This window comes from Leucopleurus acutus, assembly GCF_964270905.1.
Source record: "Leucopleurus acutus genome assembly, chromosome: 1".
Lineage (NCBI taxonomy): Eukaryota > Metazoa > Chordata > Mammalia > Artiodactyla > Delphinidae > Leucopleurus > Leucopleurus acutus.
The window spans coordinates 92,459,365-92,479,153 of record NC_139142.1 but is presented as its reverse complement, the minus strand read 5'-3'; the positions used below and the strand labels follow the sequence as shown (position 1 = coordinate 92,479,153).

General features: G+C 38.8%; 1 protein-coding gene across 5 annotated transcripts in view; it reads left to right on the top strand.

The window, feature by feature from the left end:
• Nucleotides 1–19,789, top strand: part of GABPB1 (GA binding protein transcription factor subunit beta 1) — an 88,720-nt gene that overhangs the window by 26,105 nt on the left and 42,826 nt on the right. For all 5 annotated transcript variants that reach the window (XM_082860084.1, XM_082860083.1, XM_082860082.1 and 2 more), the window contains exon 2: nt 19,283–19,390. In XM_082860084.1, the coding sequence (XP_082716210.1) occupies nt 19,283–19,390 (108 nt within the window). The remainder of the gene's footprint in view (nt 1–19,282; nt 19,391–19,789) is intronic.

Below are 19,789 nucleotides of genomic sequence, written 5' to 3'. Positions count from 1 at the left end.
CTTCTGGGGGCTCTAGGGGAGTATCCATTTTCTTTCCTTTTCTAGTTTGTAAACTGCCTACATTTCTTGGCTGGTGACCCCTCTCTCTGTCTTCAAGGTTAGCATCTGTAGCATCTTCAGATCTCCCTTTCTTTCATCTGTGCTTCCTTCTCTCAGGCTCTGACTTTCCTGCTTCCCTCTTACAAAGACCTTTGTGATTACATTAGGATCACCTGGACAATCCAGGATAATCTTCCTATCTCAAGATCCTTAAGTTAATCACATCTGCAGAGTCCCTTTTGCCGAGTAAACTAACATATTCACAGATTCTGGGAATTAGGATCTAGATGTCTGGGGGTGGGGAGGCATTAGTCAGCCTACCTACCACACTCCGTAATATTGTGCAGCCAGTAAAAAGGATGTTTAGGTCTGTGTATACTGACAGAGAAAGATGTCACTGATAAAAAAGGGAATCCCTGGTAAGTGAAAAAAAGCAAGCTGCGAAACAATGTAATATGTTCCCTTTTTGTGTGTGTTTTTTTGGTTTGTTTATTTAAAAAGAACTAGGTATTGTGTGTATGTGTGTTTCAGGAAGGATACACACTAAACATTTAAATAGTGGTTACTTCTCAGGAGTAAAAACACAAGGAGGTGTGGGGATGACTTTGATTTTGAACTATACATTTCTTGTATACAGTGAACACATATTATTGTAATTTTATTTTTATGAAAGTGTACATGTCCATAGTTGAAAAAGTAAAAAATACAAGGCTTATGGTAAAAAACCTGCAGTCCCTTGTGTCATCCCTTTCCATTCCAGAACGCTCTTTCCCAGAGGTATCTATCTTATGTTTTAGTTTTTTTTTTTTCCTCTAGTACTTCCCTTCATATTTCTAAATCACAAGGGTATGCTATTTCTTGAGTTTTCTCTTTTAGATATCTTTGACTTCCTACTTATGAAGATGAAGTTTTAGTTCTTTTAAACCAAACAATCTCTATGCATATTTTCCTTGCCCTTTATCCTCTCAATAGAATTACACCAAAAATTTTTCTTGGATTAGTTTTCACTGTTTACTACAGCCCTAGAACTATTATTCTTTGCTAACCCCTGTCATATATGTATATATTGGGATTACAATTCCTTTCTTGTATAGTTATTTTTCCCTCTGAAAAAGAAATTGTCTAGTCTTTTTCTTTTGCTGAGATTTCTTAGACCCATGATTAACCCACCTCAAAAAAGAGAAAAGCTTTACTCTTAGGAGATTTACCAGCATGTCTTTTCCTTGGGAACCTCCTTCCTTGGAAACTCTGTCCTCTGGCTCCAGTCTGGATTTGCTTTCCAAGTCTGCAGGATGTTGGGGTCTCCCTTTACCATCATCTGTGGGGTCTTCCTCCACTCTGTTTATATTGGATCCCTTGTTTCCTGAAGCCCTTAATTCTTCTTTCTTGTTTACTCCTGGCTTTGGTGAAACATATCTTCTAGTGGTTTTCTGAAAAAAAAGTAAATGGGAGATCATTTTTTTAAGGTATATTTGAAAACGTCTTTTTATTTTTAAGGTTAAAAAGTGGGAAAAATTCCACTAGACAAAATGGGAATGGGAGAAAAATCCAAATATATTGGAGTTCATATGATGATTTTTCCCTTCAAAGGAATTACACAGGGAGAGACTAAGCTTAAGTCCGTGGAGGACATGCTATTTTACATCCCAGCAGATTCCCAATGTTTTCTACATTGAAAGGAGGTCATAATATGCATCTTATCTTTTGACCAAAACCAGTGTTCTTTGGTAATTTTTACTTTTCGCTTGCCTCTTTTGCAAAATGGAGTCGATAACTGTCTAGGTTAGAAGCAGATTAAGACTTAACAAGATGCCAGGCACTACTTTTATTATTACTGAAGTTGTTTGCTTATGAGAATGTAAAATCTGATGCCCAAGAATATCTTCATACATATAGTTATACACATGGTTAATAATATGCTTAATTTTACTTGGAGTCCCATTTTATATCTTTTTACCATTAATGTTCTTTCAACATCTAATTTTCTACATTAAAGGCTTATATGTAATCTAATTTTGATGAAAAACTTTTTAATAAAAGCTTATTTGATAGGTAAAAGTGGATTTATTTATTTATTTATTTGAAAATTAATTAATTAATTAATTTTGGGGCTGCATTGGGTCTTCATTGCTGTGCACAGGCTTTCTCTAGTTGTGGCGAGCAGGGGCTACTCTTCAGGAAGTCCTGAAGGGGATTTATTTAGAGAGAAACACGCTCTACAGACAGAGTGTGGGCCATCTCAAAAAGCGAGAGTGGCTTTGGGAGAAACATGCTCCACAGACAGGGTGTGGGCCATCTCAGAAGGTGAGAAGGGCCTAAAAGTTTATTTTTAATTACATGAGCAATATCTGCACGTTATGGAAAACTTAAGAAATAGGGAAGACTAGAAAGAAGGAGAAAAAATCCGTAATTTTCATTATCGTGGTATATTGTTTCTAGGTATTTTTCTATGGATTTTTTACGTAGTTAAGATCATGATGTATTCAAATTAGAGTCCTGATTCTTATACTGTTACATATTATTTGTAAATAATATTTTTAGATAACTACATTATTTTGTTTAAAAGATACCTTTATCATTTGGACAGGCATACTGAAATATTTACAGATAAAACGGTATGGGGACTTCCCTGGTGGCGCAGTGGTTAAGAATCCACCTGCCAGTGCAGGGATATGGGTTCGAGCCCTGGTCCGGGAAGATCCCACATGCTGTGGAGCAACTGAGCCCATGCGCCACAACTACTAAACTTGTGCTCTAGAGCCCGCGAGCCACAACTACTGAAACCCGCACGCCTAGAGCCCGTGCTCCGCAACAAGAGAAGCCACCACAATGAGAAGCCCGTGCACCACAATGAAGAGTAGACTCCGCTCACTGCAACTGGACAAAGCCCACGCAGGAACAAAGACCCAACAGAGCCAAAAATTAAAAAAAAAAAAAAGATACGATGTTGTTACTGAGTCCAAGCTTGTACTGCTCACCGCACAACAGGGCAGTAAATTGAGAGACTAGTTGTTGGGGCAAGGAACAGTGACTTTATTCAGAAAGCCAGAAGACTGAGAAGATGGTGGACTAGTGACCCAAAGAACCATCTTACCCTAGTTAGAATTCAGGCTTCTTTTATACTAAAAGGGGAGGGGGCGTGGTTGGTTGTTGCAAACTTCTTTGTGTCGGAATCCTTTGTTCTTGCATCTGTCCACCTAGGTCAGGTCATTGATGCTCCTGTAAACCTCCAATAAGACAAATGCTATTATCTGTTCTGCAATTTTATATCTCTGTGTGAATGGAAAAGTGTTATACCTTTAAAGGTCAGAGCCTTGAGAATGGGCTATCCTGTACATTTCAGTCTATAGACAACATTCTTAACTTGTAGCAAAAGCAATAGAATACAAAGGTTAAAGTAAAAGAAACAGATCCAATATGGAGTCAGATTTGTTCTCCTCTATTACAAGGTTGTGAGTGTGGATGGGAAATGGGCTGGGCATAATCTATATTTGAGCTAGGTGGTGGCGATGTGGAGTTTCATTATATTGCTGTGTCTATTTTTATATATGCTCAAAATTGTCCATAATAAAAAGTAAAAAATATAAATAAAAGACTCCAACATTCCATTATGATCTATCTTAATTTAACTATTGTTTGTAGTAGGGCATTTCAGTTTTTTCCCTATTTTAAATAACATTGCTGTTAATATATTTATATTTTAAATAGTTTTCTTATGATTTATGTGAGTGGAATTACTAGGTGAAAGAGTATGAACATTTAAAAAAACTTTAGATGCAGGGCTTCCCTGGTGGCTAGGTGGTTAAGAACCCGCCGGCCAATGCAGGGGAAACGGGTTCGAGCCCTGGTCCGGGAAGATCCCACGTGCTGCGGAGCAACTAAGCCTGTGTGCCACAACTACTCAGCCTGCACTCTAGAGACCACAAGCCACAACTACTGAGCCCACGTGCCACAATTACTGAAGCCCGTGTGCCTAGAGCCCGTACTCTGCAACAAGAGAAACCACCACAATGAGAAGCCGGCGCACCACAACGAAGAGTAGCCCCCCACTTGCTGCAGCTAGAGAAAGCCCGCGTGCAGCAATGAAGACCCAATGCATTCAAACATAAATAAATAAATAAATTTTTAAAAATTATACAAAAAATAAATAAATAAAAACTTTAGATGCATACACAGTGCTAAATTTCTTGATGCAAAACTTTAGAAGAATTTTATTGGATTTATAATTGTACTCATTGAGCATAGGGGTGATATTGCAAATTTTATTCTAACTTTTTCTTTTTTGGGGCTGCGTTGGGTCTTCGTTGCTACGCATGGGCTTTCTTTAGTTGCAGCGAGCGGGGTCTACTCTTTGTTGTGATATGTGGGCTTCTCATTGCAGTGGCTTCTCTTGTTGCGGTGTGTGAGCTCTACGGTGTGAGGGCTTCAGTTGTTGCAGCACGTGGGCTCAGTAGTTGTGGCACGCGGGGCCCTAGAGCATGCGAGCTTCAGTAGCTGCAGTGCGTGGGCTCAGTATTTGTGGCACGCAGGCATGGTAGTTGTGGCTCGTGGAGTCTAGAGTGCAGGCTCAGTAGTTGTGGCACATGTGCTTAGTTGCTCTGCGGCATATCGGATCTTCCCGGACCAGGGACTGAACCCCTGTCTCCTGCGTTGGCAGGCAGTTTCTTTTTTTTTCTTTGTCACTCTGCCACCATTCTACATTTTGCCTCTATGGGTTTTTTTTTTTTTTTAACATCTTTATTGGAGTATAATTGCTTTACAATGGTGTGTCAGTTTCTGCTTTAAGACAAAGTGAATCGGTTATACATATACATATGTTCCCATATCTCTTCCCTCTTGCGTCTCCCTCCCTGCCACCCTCCCTATCCCACCCTTCCAGGTGGTCACAAAGCACCGAGCTGATCTACCTGTGCTATGCGGCTGCTTCCCACTAGCTATCTACCTTACGTTTGGTAGTGTATATATGTCCATGCCTCTCTCTCGCTTTGTCACAGCTCACCCTTCTCCCTCTCCATATCCTCAAGTCCGTTCTCTAGTAGGTCTGTTGTCTTTATTCCTGTCTTACCCCAAGGTTCGTCATGACATTTTTTTCCCTTAAATTCCATATATATGTGTTAGCATACAGTATTTGTCTTTCTCTTTCTGACTTACTTCACTCTGTATGACAGTCTCTAAGTCTATCCATGTCATTACAAATAGCTCAATTTCGTTTCTTTTTATTCTATTTATGAGTAATATTCCATTGTATATATGTGCCACATCTTCTCTTTCCATTCATCCAATGATGCGCACTTAGGTTGTTTCCATCTCCGGGCTATTGTAAATAGAGCTGCAATGAACATTTTGGTACATGACTCTTTTTGAATTATGGTTTTCTCAGGGTATATGCCCAGTAGTGGGATTGCTGGGTCATATGGTAGTTCTAATTTTAGTTTTTTAAGGAACCTCCATACTGTTCTCCATAGTGCCTGTACCAATTCACATTCCCACCAGCAGTGCAAGAGTGTTCCCTTTTCTCCACACCCTCTCCAGCATTTATTGTTTTTAGATTTTTTGATGATGGCCATTCTGACTGGTGTGAGATGATATTTCATTGTAGTTTTGATTTGCATTTCTCTAATGATTACTGATGTTGAGCATTCTTTTTTTTTTTTTTAACATCTTTATTGGGGTACAATTGCTTTACAATGGTGTGTTAGTTTCTGCTTTATAACAAAGTGAATCAGTTATACATATACATATGTTCCCATATCTCTTCCCTCTTGCGTCTCCCTCCCTCCCACCCTCCCTATCCCACCCCTCCAGGCTGTCACAAAGCACCGAGCCAATACCCCTGTGCCATGCGGCTGCTTCCCACTAGCTATCTACCTTACTACGTTTGTTAGTGTGTATATGTCCATGACTCTCTCTCGCCCTGTCACGGCTCACCCTTCCCCCTCCCCATAACCTGAAGTCCGTTCTCTAGGAGGTCTGCGTCTTTATTCCTGCCTTACCCCTAGGTTCTTCATGACATTTTATTTTCTTAAATTCCATATATATGTGTTAGCATACGGTATTTGTCTTTTTCTTTCTGACTTACTTCACTCTGTATGACAGACTCTAGGTCTATCCACCTCATTACAAATAGCTCAATTTCGTTTCTTTTTATGGCTGAGTAATATTCCATTGTATATATGTGCCACATCTTCTTTATCCATTCATCCGATGACGGGCGCTTAGGTTGTTTCCATTTCCGGGCTATTGTAAATAGAGCTGCAATGAACATTTTGGTACATGACTCTTTTTGAATGATGGTTTTCTCAGAGTATATGCCCAGTAGTGGGATTGCTGGGTCATATGGTAGTTCTATTTGTAGTTTTTTAAGGAACCTCCATACTGTTCTCCATAGTGGCTGAACCAATTCACATTCCCACCAGCAGTGCAAGAGTGTTCCCTTTTCTCCACACCCTCTCCAGCATTTATTGTTTCTAGATTTTTTGATGATGGCCATTCTGACTGGTGTGAGATGATATCTCATTGTAGTTTTGATTTGCATTTCTCTAATGATTAATGATGTTGAGCATTCTTTCATGTGTTTGTTGGCAGTCTGTATATCTTCTTTGGAGAAATGTCTATTTAGGTCTTCTGCCCATTTTTGGATTGGGTTGTTTGTTTTCTTGTTATTGAGCTGCATGAGCTGCTTGTAAATTTTGGAGATTAATCCTTTGTCGGTTGCTTCATTTGCAAATATTTTCTCCCATTCTGAGGGTTGTCTTTTGGTCTTGTTTATGGTTTCCTTTGCTGTGCAAAAGCTTTGAAGTTTCATTAGGTCCCATTTGTTTATTTTTGTTTTTATTTCCATTTCTCTAGGAGGTGGGTCAAAAAGGATCTTGCTGTGATTTATGTCATAAAGTGTTCTGCCTATGTTTTCCTCTAAGGGTTTGATAGTTTCTGGCTTACATTTAGGTCTTTAATCCATTTTAAGCTTATTTTTGTGTATGGTGTTAGGGAGTGCTCTAATCTCATACTTTTACATGTACCTGTCCAGTTTTCCCAGCACCACTTATTGAAGAGGCTGTCCTTTCTCCACTGTACATTCCTGCCACCTTTATCAAAGATAAGGTGACCATATGTGTGTGGGTTTATCTCTGGGCTTTCTATCCTGTTCCATTGATCTATCTTTCTGTTTTTGTGCCAGTACCATACTGTCTTGATTACTGTAGCTTTGTAGTTTAGTCTGAAGTCAGGGAGCCTGATTCCTCCAGCTCCGTTTTTCGTTCTCAAGATTGCTTTGGCTATTCGGGGTCTTTTGTGTTTCCATACGAATTGTGAAATTTTTTGTTCTAGTTCTGTGAAAAATGCCAGTGGTAGTTTGATAGGGATTGCATTGAATCTGTAGATTGCTTTGGGTAGTAGAGTCATTTTCACAATATTGATTCTTCCAATCCAAGAGCATGGTATATATCTCCATCTATATGTATCATCTTTAGTTTCTTTTATCAGTGTCTTATAATTTTCTGCATACAGGTCTTTTGTCTCCTTAGTTAGGTTCATTCCTAGATATTGTATACTTTTTGTTGCAGTGGTAAATGGGAGTGTTTTCTTGATTTCACTTTCAGATTTTTCATCATTAGTGTATAGGCACGCCAGAGATTTCTGTGCATTAATTTTGTATCCTGCAACTTTACCAGATTCATTGATTAGCTCCAGTAGTTTTCTGGTAGCATCTTTAGGATTCTCTGTGTATAGTATCATGTCATCTGCAAACAGTGACAGCTTTACTTCTTCCTTTCCGATTTGGATTCCTTTTATTTCCTTTTCTTCTCTGATTGCTGTGGCTAAAACTTCCAAAACTATGTTGAATAAGAGTGGTGAGAGTGGGCAACCTTGTCTTGTTCCTGATCTTAGTGGAAATACTTTCAGTTTTTCACCATTGAGGATGATGTTGGCTGTGTGTTTGTCATATGGCCTTTATTATGTTGAGGAAAGTTCCCTCTATGCCTACTTTCTGCAGGGTTTTTATCATAAATGGGTGTTGAATTTTGTCAAAAGCTTTCTCTGCATCTATTGAGATGATCATATGGTTTTTCTCCTTCAGTTTTTTAATATGGTTTATCACATTGATTGATTTGCGTATATTGAAGAATCTTTGCATTCCTGGAATAAACCCCACTTGATCATGGTGTATGATCCTTTTAATGTGCTGTTGGATTCTGTTTGCTAGTATTTTGTTGAGGATTTTTGCATCTATGTTCATCAGTGATATTGGCCTGTAGTTTTCTTTCTTTGTGACATCCTTGTCTGGTTTTGGTATCAAGGTGATGGTGGCCTCGTAGAAGGAGTTTGGGAGTGGTCCTCCCTCTGCTATATTTTGGAAGAGTTTGAGAAGGATAGGTGTTAGCTCTTCTCTAAAAGTTTGATAGAATTCGCCTGTGAAGCCATCTGGTCCTGGGCTTTTGTTTGTTGGAAGATTTTTAATCACAGTTTCAATTTCAGTGCTTGTGATTGGTCTGCTCATATTTTCTATTTCTTCCTGATTCAGTCTTGGCATGTTGTGCATTTCTAAGAATTTGTCCATTTCTTCCAGGTTGTCCATTTTATTGGCATAGAGTTGCTTTTAGTAATCTCTCATGATCTTTTGTATTTCTGCAGTGTCAGTTGTTACTTCTCCTTTTTCATTTCTAATTCTATTGATTTGAGTCTTCTCCCTTTTTTTCTTGATGAGTCTGGCTAATGGTTTATCAATTTTGTTTTTCTTCTCAATCAACCAGCTTTTAGTTTTATTGATCTTTGGTATAGTTTCCTTCATTTCATTTTCATTTATTTCTGATCTGATTTTTATGATTTCTTTCCTTCTGCTAACTTAGGGTTTTTTTTCGTTCTTCTTTCTCTAATTGCTTTAGGTGCAAGGTTAGGTTGTTTATTCGAGATGTTTCCTGTTTCTTAAAGTGGGCTTGTATTGCTATAAAGTTCCCTCTTAGAACTGCTTTTGCTGCGTCCCATAGGTTTTGGGTCGTCGTGTCTCCATTGTCACTTGTTTCTAGGTATTTTTTTATTTCCTCTTTGATTTCTTCAGTGATCACTTCGTTATTAAGTAGTGTATTGTTTAGCCTCCATGTGTTTGTATTTTTTTACAGATCTTTTCCTGTAATTGATAGCTAGTCTCATGGTGTTATGGTCAGAAAAGATACTTCATACAATTTCAATTTTCTTAAAATTACTAAGGCTTGATTTGTGACCCAAGATACGATCTATCCTGGAGAATGTTCCATGAGCACTTGAGAAACATGTGTATTCTGTTGTTTTTGGATGGGTCCTATAAATATCAAGTAAGTCCATCTTGTTTAATGTATCATTTAAAGCTTGTGTTTCCTTATTTATTTTCATTTTGGATGATCTGTCCATGGGTGAAAGTGGGGTGTTAAAGTCCCCTACTATGAATGAGTTACTGTCGATTTCCTCTTTTATGGCTGTTAGTGTTTGCCTTATGTATTGAGGTGCTCCTATGTTGGGTGCATGAATATTTACAATTGTTATATCTTCTTCTTGGATCGATCCCTTGATCATTATGTAGTGTCCTTCTTTGTCTCTTCTAATAGTCTTTATTTTAAAGTCTATTTTGTCTGATATGAGAATTGCTACTCCAGCTTTCTTTTGGTTTCCACTTGCATGCAATATCTTTTTCCATCCCCTCACTTTCAGTCTGTATGTGTCTCTAGGTCTTAAGTGGGTCTCTTGTAGACAGCATGTATATGGGTCTTGTATTTTTATCCATTCAGCCAATCTGTGTCTTTTGGTGGGAGCATTTAGTCCATTTACATTTAAGGTAATTATTGATATGTATGTTCCTATTCCCATTTTCTAAATTGTTTTGGATTTGTTATTGTAGGTCTTTTCCTTCTCTTGTGTTTCTTGCCTAGAGAAGTTCCTTTAGCATTTGTTGTAAAGCTGGTTTGGTGGTGCTGAACTCTCTCAGCTTTTGCTTGTCTGTAAAGGTTTAATTTCTCCATCAAATCTGAATGAGATCCTTGCTGGGTAGATTAATCCTGGTTGCAGGTTTTTCTCCTTCATCACTTTAAATATGTCCTGCCACTGCCTTCTTGCTTGCAGGGTTTCTGCTGAAATATCAGCTGTTAACCTTATGGGGATTCCCTTGTGTGTTATTTGTTGTTTTTCCCTTGCTGCTTTTAATATGCTTTCTTTGTATTTAATTTTTGACAGGTTTTTTTTTTTTTTTTTTGGTGGTACGCGGGCCTCCCATTGTTGTGGCCTCTCCCGTTGCAGAGCACAGGCTCTGGACACGCAAGCTCAGTGGCCGTGGCCCAGGAGCCCAGCCGCTCCGCGGCACTTGGGATTCTCCCAGCCTGGGGCACGAACCTGCGTCCCCTGCATCGGCAGGTGGACTCCCAACCACTGCGCCACCAGGGAAGCCCTAAGTTTTGACAGTTTGATTAATATGTGTCTTGGTGTATTTCTCCTTGGATTTATCCTGTATGGGACTCTCTGTGCTTCTTGGACTTGATTAACTATTTCCTTTCCCATATTAGGGAAGTTTTCAACTATAATCTCTTCAAATATTTTCTCAGTCCCTTTCTTTTTCTCCTCTTCTTCTGGAACCCCTATAATTCGAATGTTGGTGCGTTTAATGTTGTCCCAGAGGTCTCTGAGACTGTCCTCAGTTCTTTTCATTCTTTTTTTCTTTATTCTGCTCTGCAGTAGTTATGTCCACTATTTTATCTTCCAGGTCACTTATCCGTTCTTCTGCCTCAGTTATTCTGCTATTGATCCCATCTAGAGTATTTTTCATTTCATTTATTGTGTTGTTCATCACTGCTTCTTTCATCTTTAGTTCTTCTAGGTCCTTGTTAAATGTTTCTTGCATTTTGTCTATTCTGTTTCCAAGATTTTGGATCATCTTTATCATCGTTATTCTGAAGTCTTTTTCATGTAGACTGCCTATTTCCTCTTCATTTGTTAGGTCTGGTGGGTTTTTATCTTGCTCCTTCATCTGCGGTGTGTTTCTCTGTCTTCTCATTTTGCTTATCTTAATGTGTTTGGGGTCTCCTTTTCGCAGGCTGCAGGTTCGTAGTTCCCGTTGTTTTTGGTGTTTGTCCCCAGTGGCTAAGGTTGATTCAGTGGGTTTTGTAGGCTTCCTGGTGGAGGTGACCAGTGCCTGTGTTCTGGTGGATGAGGCTGGATCTTGTCTTTCTGGTGGGTAGGTCCACGTCTGGTGGTGTGTTTTGGGGGTGTCTGTGGACTTATTATGATTTTAGGCAGCCTCTCTGCTAATGGGTGTAGTTGTGTTCCTGTCTTGCTAGTTGTTTGGCATAGGGTGTCCAGCACTGTAACTTGCTGGTCGTTGAGTGAATCTGGGTGCTGGTGTTGAGATGGAGATCTCTGGGAGATTTTCGCCGTTTGATATTATGTGGAGCTGGGAGGTCTCTTGTGGACCAGTGTCTTGAAGTTGGCTCTCCCACCTCAGAGGCACAGCACTGACTCCTGGCTGCAGCAGCGAGAGCCTTTCAACCACACGGCTCAGAATAAAAGGTAGAAAAAGTAGAAAGAAAGAATTAGTAGAAGTAGAAAGAAAGGAGGGAGCGAAGGAGGGAGGGAGGGAGGAAGGAAGGAAGGAAGGAAAAAAGAAAGAAGATAAAGTACAATAAAATAAAGTAAGATAAAATATAAAGTTATTAAAATAAAAATAATTGTTAAGAGAAAAAGAAAAAAATTAAAAACAAAAAAAACGGACTTATAGAACCCTAGGACAAATGGTGGAAGCAAAGCTATATAGACAAAATCTCACACAGAAGCATACACATACACACTCACAAAAAGGGGAAAAGGGGAAAAAATCATAAATCTTGCTCTCAAAGTCCACCTCCTCAGTTTGGGATGATTCATTGTCTAAAGGAGTGAAGGGAGGGAGGGAGGAAGGGAGGAAGGAAGGAAGGAAGGAAGGAAGGAATGAAGGAAGGAAGGAAGGAAAAGTAAAATAAAGTTATTAAAATTAATTAGTAAGAAAAAAAATTAAAAAAAAACAGACGGATAGAAGCCTTGGACAAATGGTGGAAGCAAAGCTATACAGACAAAATCTCACACAGAAGCATACACATTCTCACAAAAAGAGGAAAAGGGGAAAAAAATCATAAATCTTGCTCTCAAAGTCCACCTCCTCAGTTTGGGATGATTCATTGTCTAAAGGAGGGAAGGGAGGGAGGGAGGGAGGGAGGAAGGGAGGAAGGGAGGAAGGGAGGAAGGGAGGAAGGAAGGAAGGAAAAGTAAAATAAAATAAAGTTATTAAAATTAATTAGTAAGAAAAAACTTTAAAAAAATACGGACGGATAGAACCCTTGGACAAATGGTGGAAGCAAAGCTATACAGACAAAATCTCACACAGAAGCATACACATTCTCACAAAAAGAGGAAAAGGGGAAAAATCATAAATCTTGCTCTCAAAGTCCACCTCCTCAATTTGGGATGATTCGTTGTCTGTTCAAGTATTCCACAGATGCAGGGTACATCACGTTGATTGTGGAGCTTTAATCCACTGCTTCTGAGGCTGCTGGGAGAGATTTCCGTTTTTCTTCTTTGTTCTCACAGCTCCCAGGGGCTCAGCTTTGGATTTGGCCCCGCCTCTGCGTGTAGGTCGCCGGAGGGCGTCTGTTTTTCGCTCAGACAGGACGGGGTTAAAGGAGCCGCTGATTCGGGGGCTCTGCCTCACTCAGGCGGGGGGGAGGGAGGGGCACTGCGTGCGGGGCGGGCCTGCGACGGCAGAGGCCGGCGTGACTTTGCAGCAGCCTGAGGCGCGCCGTGCGTTCTCCCGGGGAAGTTGTCCCTGGATCCCGGGACCCTGGCAGCGGCGGGCTGCACAGGCTCCCTGGAAGGTAGGTGTGGATAGTGACCTGTGCTCACACACAGGCTTCTTGGTGGCGGCAGCAGCAGCAGCCTTAGCGTCTCCTGCCCGTCTCTGGGGTCCGCGCTTTTAGCCGCGGCTCGCTCCCGTCTCTGGAGCTCCTTTAAGCAGTGCTCTTAATCCCCTCTCCTCGCGCACCAGGAAACAGAGGGAAGAAAATGTCTCTTGCCTCTTCGGCAGGTCCAGACTTTTCCCCGGACTCCGTCCCGTCTAGCTGTGGTGCACTGACCCCCTGCAGTCTGTGTTCATGCCGCCAACCCCAGTCCTCTCCCTGCGCTCTGACTGAAGCCCAAGCCTCAGCTTGCAGCCCCGCCCACCCCGGCGGGTGAGCAGACAAGCCTCTCGGGCTGGTGAGTGCTGGTCGGCACCGATCCTCCGTACGGGAATCTCCCCGCTTTGCCCCCCGCACCCCTGTTGCTGCGCTCTCTTCCGCGGCTCCGAAGCTCCCCCTCCTCCGCCACTCGCAGTCTCCGCCCGCGAAGGGGCTTCCTGGTGCGAAGGGGCTTCCTGGTGTGTGGAAACCTTTCCTCCTTCACAGCTCCCTCCCACTGGTGCAGGTCCCTATTCTTTTTTCTCTGTTTTTTCTTTTGCCCTACCCAGGTACGTGGGGAGTTTCTTGCCTTTTGGGAGGTCTGAGGTCTTCTGCCAGCGTTCAGTAGGTGTTCTGTAGGAGTTGCTCCATGTGTAGATGTACTTCTGTTGTATCTGTGGGGAGGAAGGTGATCTCTGCGTCTTACTCTTCCGCCATCTTCCCCTCGTCCGCCTCTATGGTTTTGCGGCAGGCCGATTCTTAACCACTGCGCCACCAGGGAAGTCCTATTCTAAAATTTTTAGTGAGACAAAGTTTGTCATTAAGAATGTTATAGTAGGCTTAAATTTTCTAAGTGTTTTTATTCATATTATTTTTTTTGAGTGCTAATAACAATTCGCATAGAACTAGTACTTTGTAGTCTTAGAGAGATTTTTCATGTCCAGTAGATGCTATAATTCTCACAATAGCTCTTCGAACTATGAATTATAGAAAATCACAACAAAATAGACTTTAAACTTTGCAAATATAATTATTGGTAGTAATTCCTGTTACCACTAGGTGGCCCTCTCAGCATGTACTTTTGAGCAAAAGTAGCAAGTTTATAGACAGTTTGAATTTCCTCTATAGATCTTATTAAAAGACATTTTAATTGGAGTTAAAAATGGTTTATATCAGGTTATATGATAAGCTTTTTTAGAAGTAGTAAAGAAATTCAAGGTGGAATTTATTAGTGGGAGTTTTTTGGTTTTCTTCTCAAGAAGAACGGAGTGTTAAACTAAATGGCATTCAGTACCACACACATAATATATTTTCAGTAAGTATTTTAAACATTAATTAAAATTTATTGAATTTAATTAGACTTCTCCATATGCTTGTGGAAAAGTTATTTGCCACACCAAAAAAGCAACCTTTTCTGCTAAGCCTTTAACTGATCTTATGTAAATCCAACACTTTATCTCTGAGGATTTAATATAGAGGTAACGAACTAAGTAAACTGAGGGCTCGACATGGAACTATGGTCCCCTTGGTCAATTTTGTTGTCCTAACTCAATTGAGTTCCTCTAAGGGTCCGAATTATTCTACTATGATGTGCATGTTCCTGTCCAGTGAGAATCAGGAGTGAAATTGCTACAGTTTGGTATTTTTGTCATCTTAACTTTCACTAAATTTCTTGACAAGAAAATTAGAACATCTTTGATTTTGGTCTTACTTGATCTCACATGTATTTTCTTCCATTGATTTTCAATATTATTACCTCTATTGCTCTCTTTTATAATAAATATTTTGTATTGCCCATTTACTAACTTGAAATGAAAATCATAGTTAATATTATCTATCTGCACAATTTCAACAAATCATTATGATGCCCTAATTTTAATGTAAAGGAGAAGTAGAAGGAAAGTAATTTATAATAAAATGTGTATTTCAATATGTAAGTACTGGAGCAGACTACACTAGATGAAACAAGAGGTAGTCAAATGCTTGCGCCTGTACATAGAATGACTATGAATCACTGTGAATGGGATAGCTGTGAAAGCTGATTATAATACATATTGGTGATTCAGATACCCAAGTGGCATTGGCATTGGTGACATGATTTTCCAAAATGGTGAAAAACTCTTAGTAAAGTTCTGAATAAAACAAAGACATGCATTGTTGCAGTCTAGAAAATTTGGGGTGCATTAATATGTGGGAAAATTCATTTTGTTTACATATTAGTTAAGTTCTAGTCTTAGATATATTCAGTGGGACCTTTGAAAGTCAACAAGACATATGACAATTCTTTGCCATACCGGATTGTTTCCTGCATTGCTGGACCTCTAGTATCTCTGGCACTTGCCTTTTAATTGCTGGTAAAGTATTCATCCCATCCCTCTTCCCAGTAATCCCTAAAATGCCTCTATATAAATCCAGAGGATCCTCTAGGGGGCAGTGCTGCTAACATTGAGAACCACCAATTTAAAAGTATCTAGCTACATTAATCTAAACACCTGTATTTCTCATGGAATTTCAAAACCAAAGTAACTTAAGCATCCTAGGTCCTTAAATATGATGTTTTAAATAGTTAAGAAAATTGCAGAATTATGTAAGAAGTTGATTTGTTCAAATGCATCATTGTTTTGTTGCAGTTCTTATAAGCAGATCAATATGTTTGCTATTTTAGGTCCCTAGTAGCCTCCATAGTCTTTATTTTTTCCACTCTTTCTGTTTAGTAAGTCAGTAGTATATAACTTTCTTTAATGTCACTGTTTACTTATTTAACAGTCACACAATTTGTCCCTTAAAAAAACCCCATTGTTTAAATTTGGAAGATATTACAGAAACTTTGTGAAATGGAGGCAAATTTTCCCATAATCATACCACCCTAACAACTGTTAATATTTTCAGTATTTTTTTCTGTATATGCATATTTTGACATTCAAAAATTAGTTTTGTGTCTTTTCACTCAACATGGCATAACTTTTTAATATTATTATATAACTTCAAAAATATTATTTTAAATTACTGCATCCTATTCTGTTAGGTTCCACAATTTAACTATTTTCCTACCTTTAGTTTGTTCACATTATAAAAACATACACACATATTTTTTATCTGTTTCAGTATATTTTCATTTTTCCTTTAGGATAGGTCTTCAGAACCGGGGTCATTTATTAGGTCATTAGGATTAGGCTAATATTTAACAAAAGTTACATTTTTTTATAACTTCTGTTAAAATTGCAAATCGACTTTAAAAGTTATTTACTTCACATTTTTTGAGCATCAGTGATACTGAACATGTTTAGTGAATTATTTCTATTTTCTCTTTTAGAAAGTGTGTGGTCTGCCCTTTGACTATTGATCTGTTGGGTGCTTGGTGGTTTTTTTTGTTTGTTTGTTTTCTCTTTTCGAATCAGACCTTTTAAATAATATTTCAATGTTTCTTACATTCATTTTTATGCTATCTTTGATTTTAGTTTATTTTATTTGTATTTTTATGAGACGACAGTTATCTACTTGTACAAGATAGTATGTGATATCAAGGAAAGAACATGGGATGTGGAGTCAAGAAATCAGGGTTCTGGAAGGAGATATTTATAATACATATTATATCTGACAAAGCACTCATATCCAGAATGTATATAAGAATGCTTACAAATCATTAAGAAAAAGGCAGACAATCCAATTTCTAAAGAATGAGGAAAAGCCCTAAACCACCACTTCATAAAAGATATCCAGATATTTAAACCATCTGGCAGTATGTATGCTGAATGAATGCAGATTGATTTTATATTACTGTGTAAGACATATTTAAAAATGTGTATTTGGGGGAAATACTTCATTGTAAAACCAGGTTAATATTAAATTTTGGTCATCCAGACTATAGAACACTGTCTTTGTTAGTATGGCCAGTTTAGATTTTACTGTATTTCTGTAGAAGAGAGATCAGTTTTTTTTTACCTTATTCTGCCTTTAGTAGGACATTAATATTTCTGATTCTTTGCCTATTGAACATGCTATTAATTTATATCCAGCTGGTACATATTCCCTAGGAAAAATCCTTCGTTAAAGAACAGTAATCTCTTGATTTTAGTGCTTTTAGTGGGATTAAGGAATATTTTGGGTTCCAGTGACTCCACCAATGTATGAATGAGAGAATGGGAGGAAAAAGGAAAGGAAATCAGACATTCAAGGGTGAAAACGTTGTGAATGTCACAAAAAGGCATAAAAGACCCCCCACATAAAACCCACAAGTGCATGTGGTTATTTTTCTTATTCTTCACCATAGGATATATTATGAATTATTTCTATTCTTACAAAGAGAACAACTATAAAAAATTCTTTCCTGTTTGGTGACAAATGCCTGTTTTGGACATGTACATCTCACCTAATCATTGTGTGAGCCTCCCAGTATTAACATCTGCTCCTGGTCACTCTTTTTATGTTTGGTTATTTCGGTGTTATGAAATCTACTAAAAAATACAATAATTTAAGCACAAACTTGTGTTCTTTTGGGGACATTTTTAAATCAACCTTTAATAAACCCTTTTAGATTTCCTAACACCTCTAATTATGTGATGTATTTTGTTCCTTTCTGGTATAAATAACCTCTCCAAGCTCTGTCAACATTCTTCTCACACACATACTCCTTTCCCCTCTTTTCTTGAGTAATTCCTGTTCATACCAGATTGGGATATACTAATCAACCTGACATTCCTCTCTTATAATTTATTTCCCCGCAACTCAAAGAGCATTCACTTTTTGAGACAAATTCATACCTGAGGCACATTTTTTCTTGTGTAAATTTCAGGGGTTCCATATCTTCCCATCCCCACAACCTTCAAATTCTACCTGTTTGCCTTTCTTCCAGATACATATAACATCATTGAATAGTCTTTCTGGATTTGGGAACTTTCTTCTTCTAGAAGTGTCATCTTTTGAATTTGAGCATTTCTGATACTTTCAAATCTTTCTTCCTCTATGTACTCCTGACATGATCTTTCCTTAACACATATTTCAATATTTCTTATTCAAGATGACACAAACACACATACACACACACGCACACACATACACACACACCCCCCCATCCTAGGCTGTGACATTTTCAGATATCTTGTATTCAGGATGTGGGGCATACTTACTTTATAGGTTCTTAGTGAGACACATACTCTATTGATAATACTGTTAGACTCTCTTTTCATTATTTTCATTGAATGTGAATTGTGCCTTTTTAAAAATAAATTAATTTTATTTATTTATTTGGCTGCATTGGGTCTTTTTTTTCTTTATATTTATTTATTTTATTTATTACTTATTTTTGGCTGCATTGGGTCTTCATTGCTGCGTGTGAGCTTTCTCTAGTTGCGGTGAGTGGGGGCTACTCTTTGTTGCGGTGCGTGGGCTTCAGTAGTTGTGGCTCGCAGGCTCCAAAGCGCAGGCTCGGTAGTTGTGGCACACGGGCTTAGTTGCTCCGCGGCACGTGAGATCTTCCCAGGCCAGGGCTTGAACCTGTGTTCCCTGCATTGGCAACGGATTCTTAACCACTGCGCTGCCAGGGAAGTCCCATGCATTGGGTCTTCATTGCGGTGCATGGGCTTCTCATTGCAATGGCTTCTCTTGTTGCGGAGGCTTCAGTAGTTGTAGCACGCAGGCTCAGTAGTTGTGGCTTGTGGGCTCTAGAGCGCAGGCTCAGTACTTGTGGTGCATGGGCTTAGTTGCTCTGTAGCACGTGGGGTCTTCCTGGACCAGGGTTCGAACCCATGTCCCCTGCATTGGCAGGTGGATTCTTAACCACTGCACCACCAGGGAAGCCCTGAATTGTGCCTTTTTCTGAAAGAACTTACATGCACATTGCCTGTATGAGGGTTGAAAATACTTATTTTCAAATTCTGAGCACATTCACTGTTGCTAAAAAAAGTTATGGTAGATTTATTTTAAATTTTGTACCACTTAAAGAGGATAATATATTTACCTTATTTCTATTTACATTTGTGAGAAAACTTTATTGCTGCAACTCCTCCAGTGAAAACAGTTTGTTGCTAGTTTTAAATTTTAGACAAGCTTTCTTTGCCACTTACCTCTTCTATTTTTTACCAGCTGTGTTCAGAGAATTCAAATTAATTTTATTATCCTAGTTAAAAATTTGATAAGAAAGAAAAATCTGTTCCCAAAATTCAAATAAAAATTGCTTTTATATGATCTGTAGTTTCAGAGGAACTATATCACAACCTTTTGAAGGTCTAATTGAGAACTGACTTATTAGTGAAGATAGAAGGGAAAAAAATTATGTCATAATGTATAAATGGAGATGTTAATTTCATCTATGTTTTGTTTAGATGTCCCTGGTAGATTTGGGAAAGAAGCTTTTAGAAGCGGCTCGAGCAGGTCAAGATGATGAAGTTCGTATTTTGATGGCTAATGGAGCTCCTTTTACTACAGACTGGGTAAAGAATGGTTTTAATGTTGTGGGGTATTTTGTTTTTTGTTTTCTCCTCCTCCTCCTCCCCCTCCTCTTCCTCCTCCTCCTTCTTCTCCTTCTTCTTCTTCCTCTCATTTTTGAGTTTTTCCAGTTAAAAGTTTAGTCAGTATTGTGTTTATAAGTGGTGAAAATTTAATTTTTTTGGAAATTTGTTTGCAATTTTAGAATTATAGCTTGCTTTTAAAGAGAATGGTTCATATACTTTTTTTTATAATAGACCACCTTATCCAAATATTCTGTCCACACATGGGTTTTTCTTTAAATTACGGAGTTCAGTAATGTAGGATGAATGTAAAATGTAGCTGCTTGGGATTTAATTTAAAGGCCTTATAAATAATAGCACAGGTAGAATTTACAATTCAGA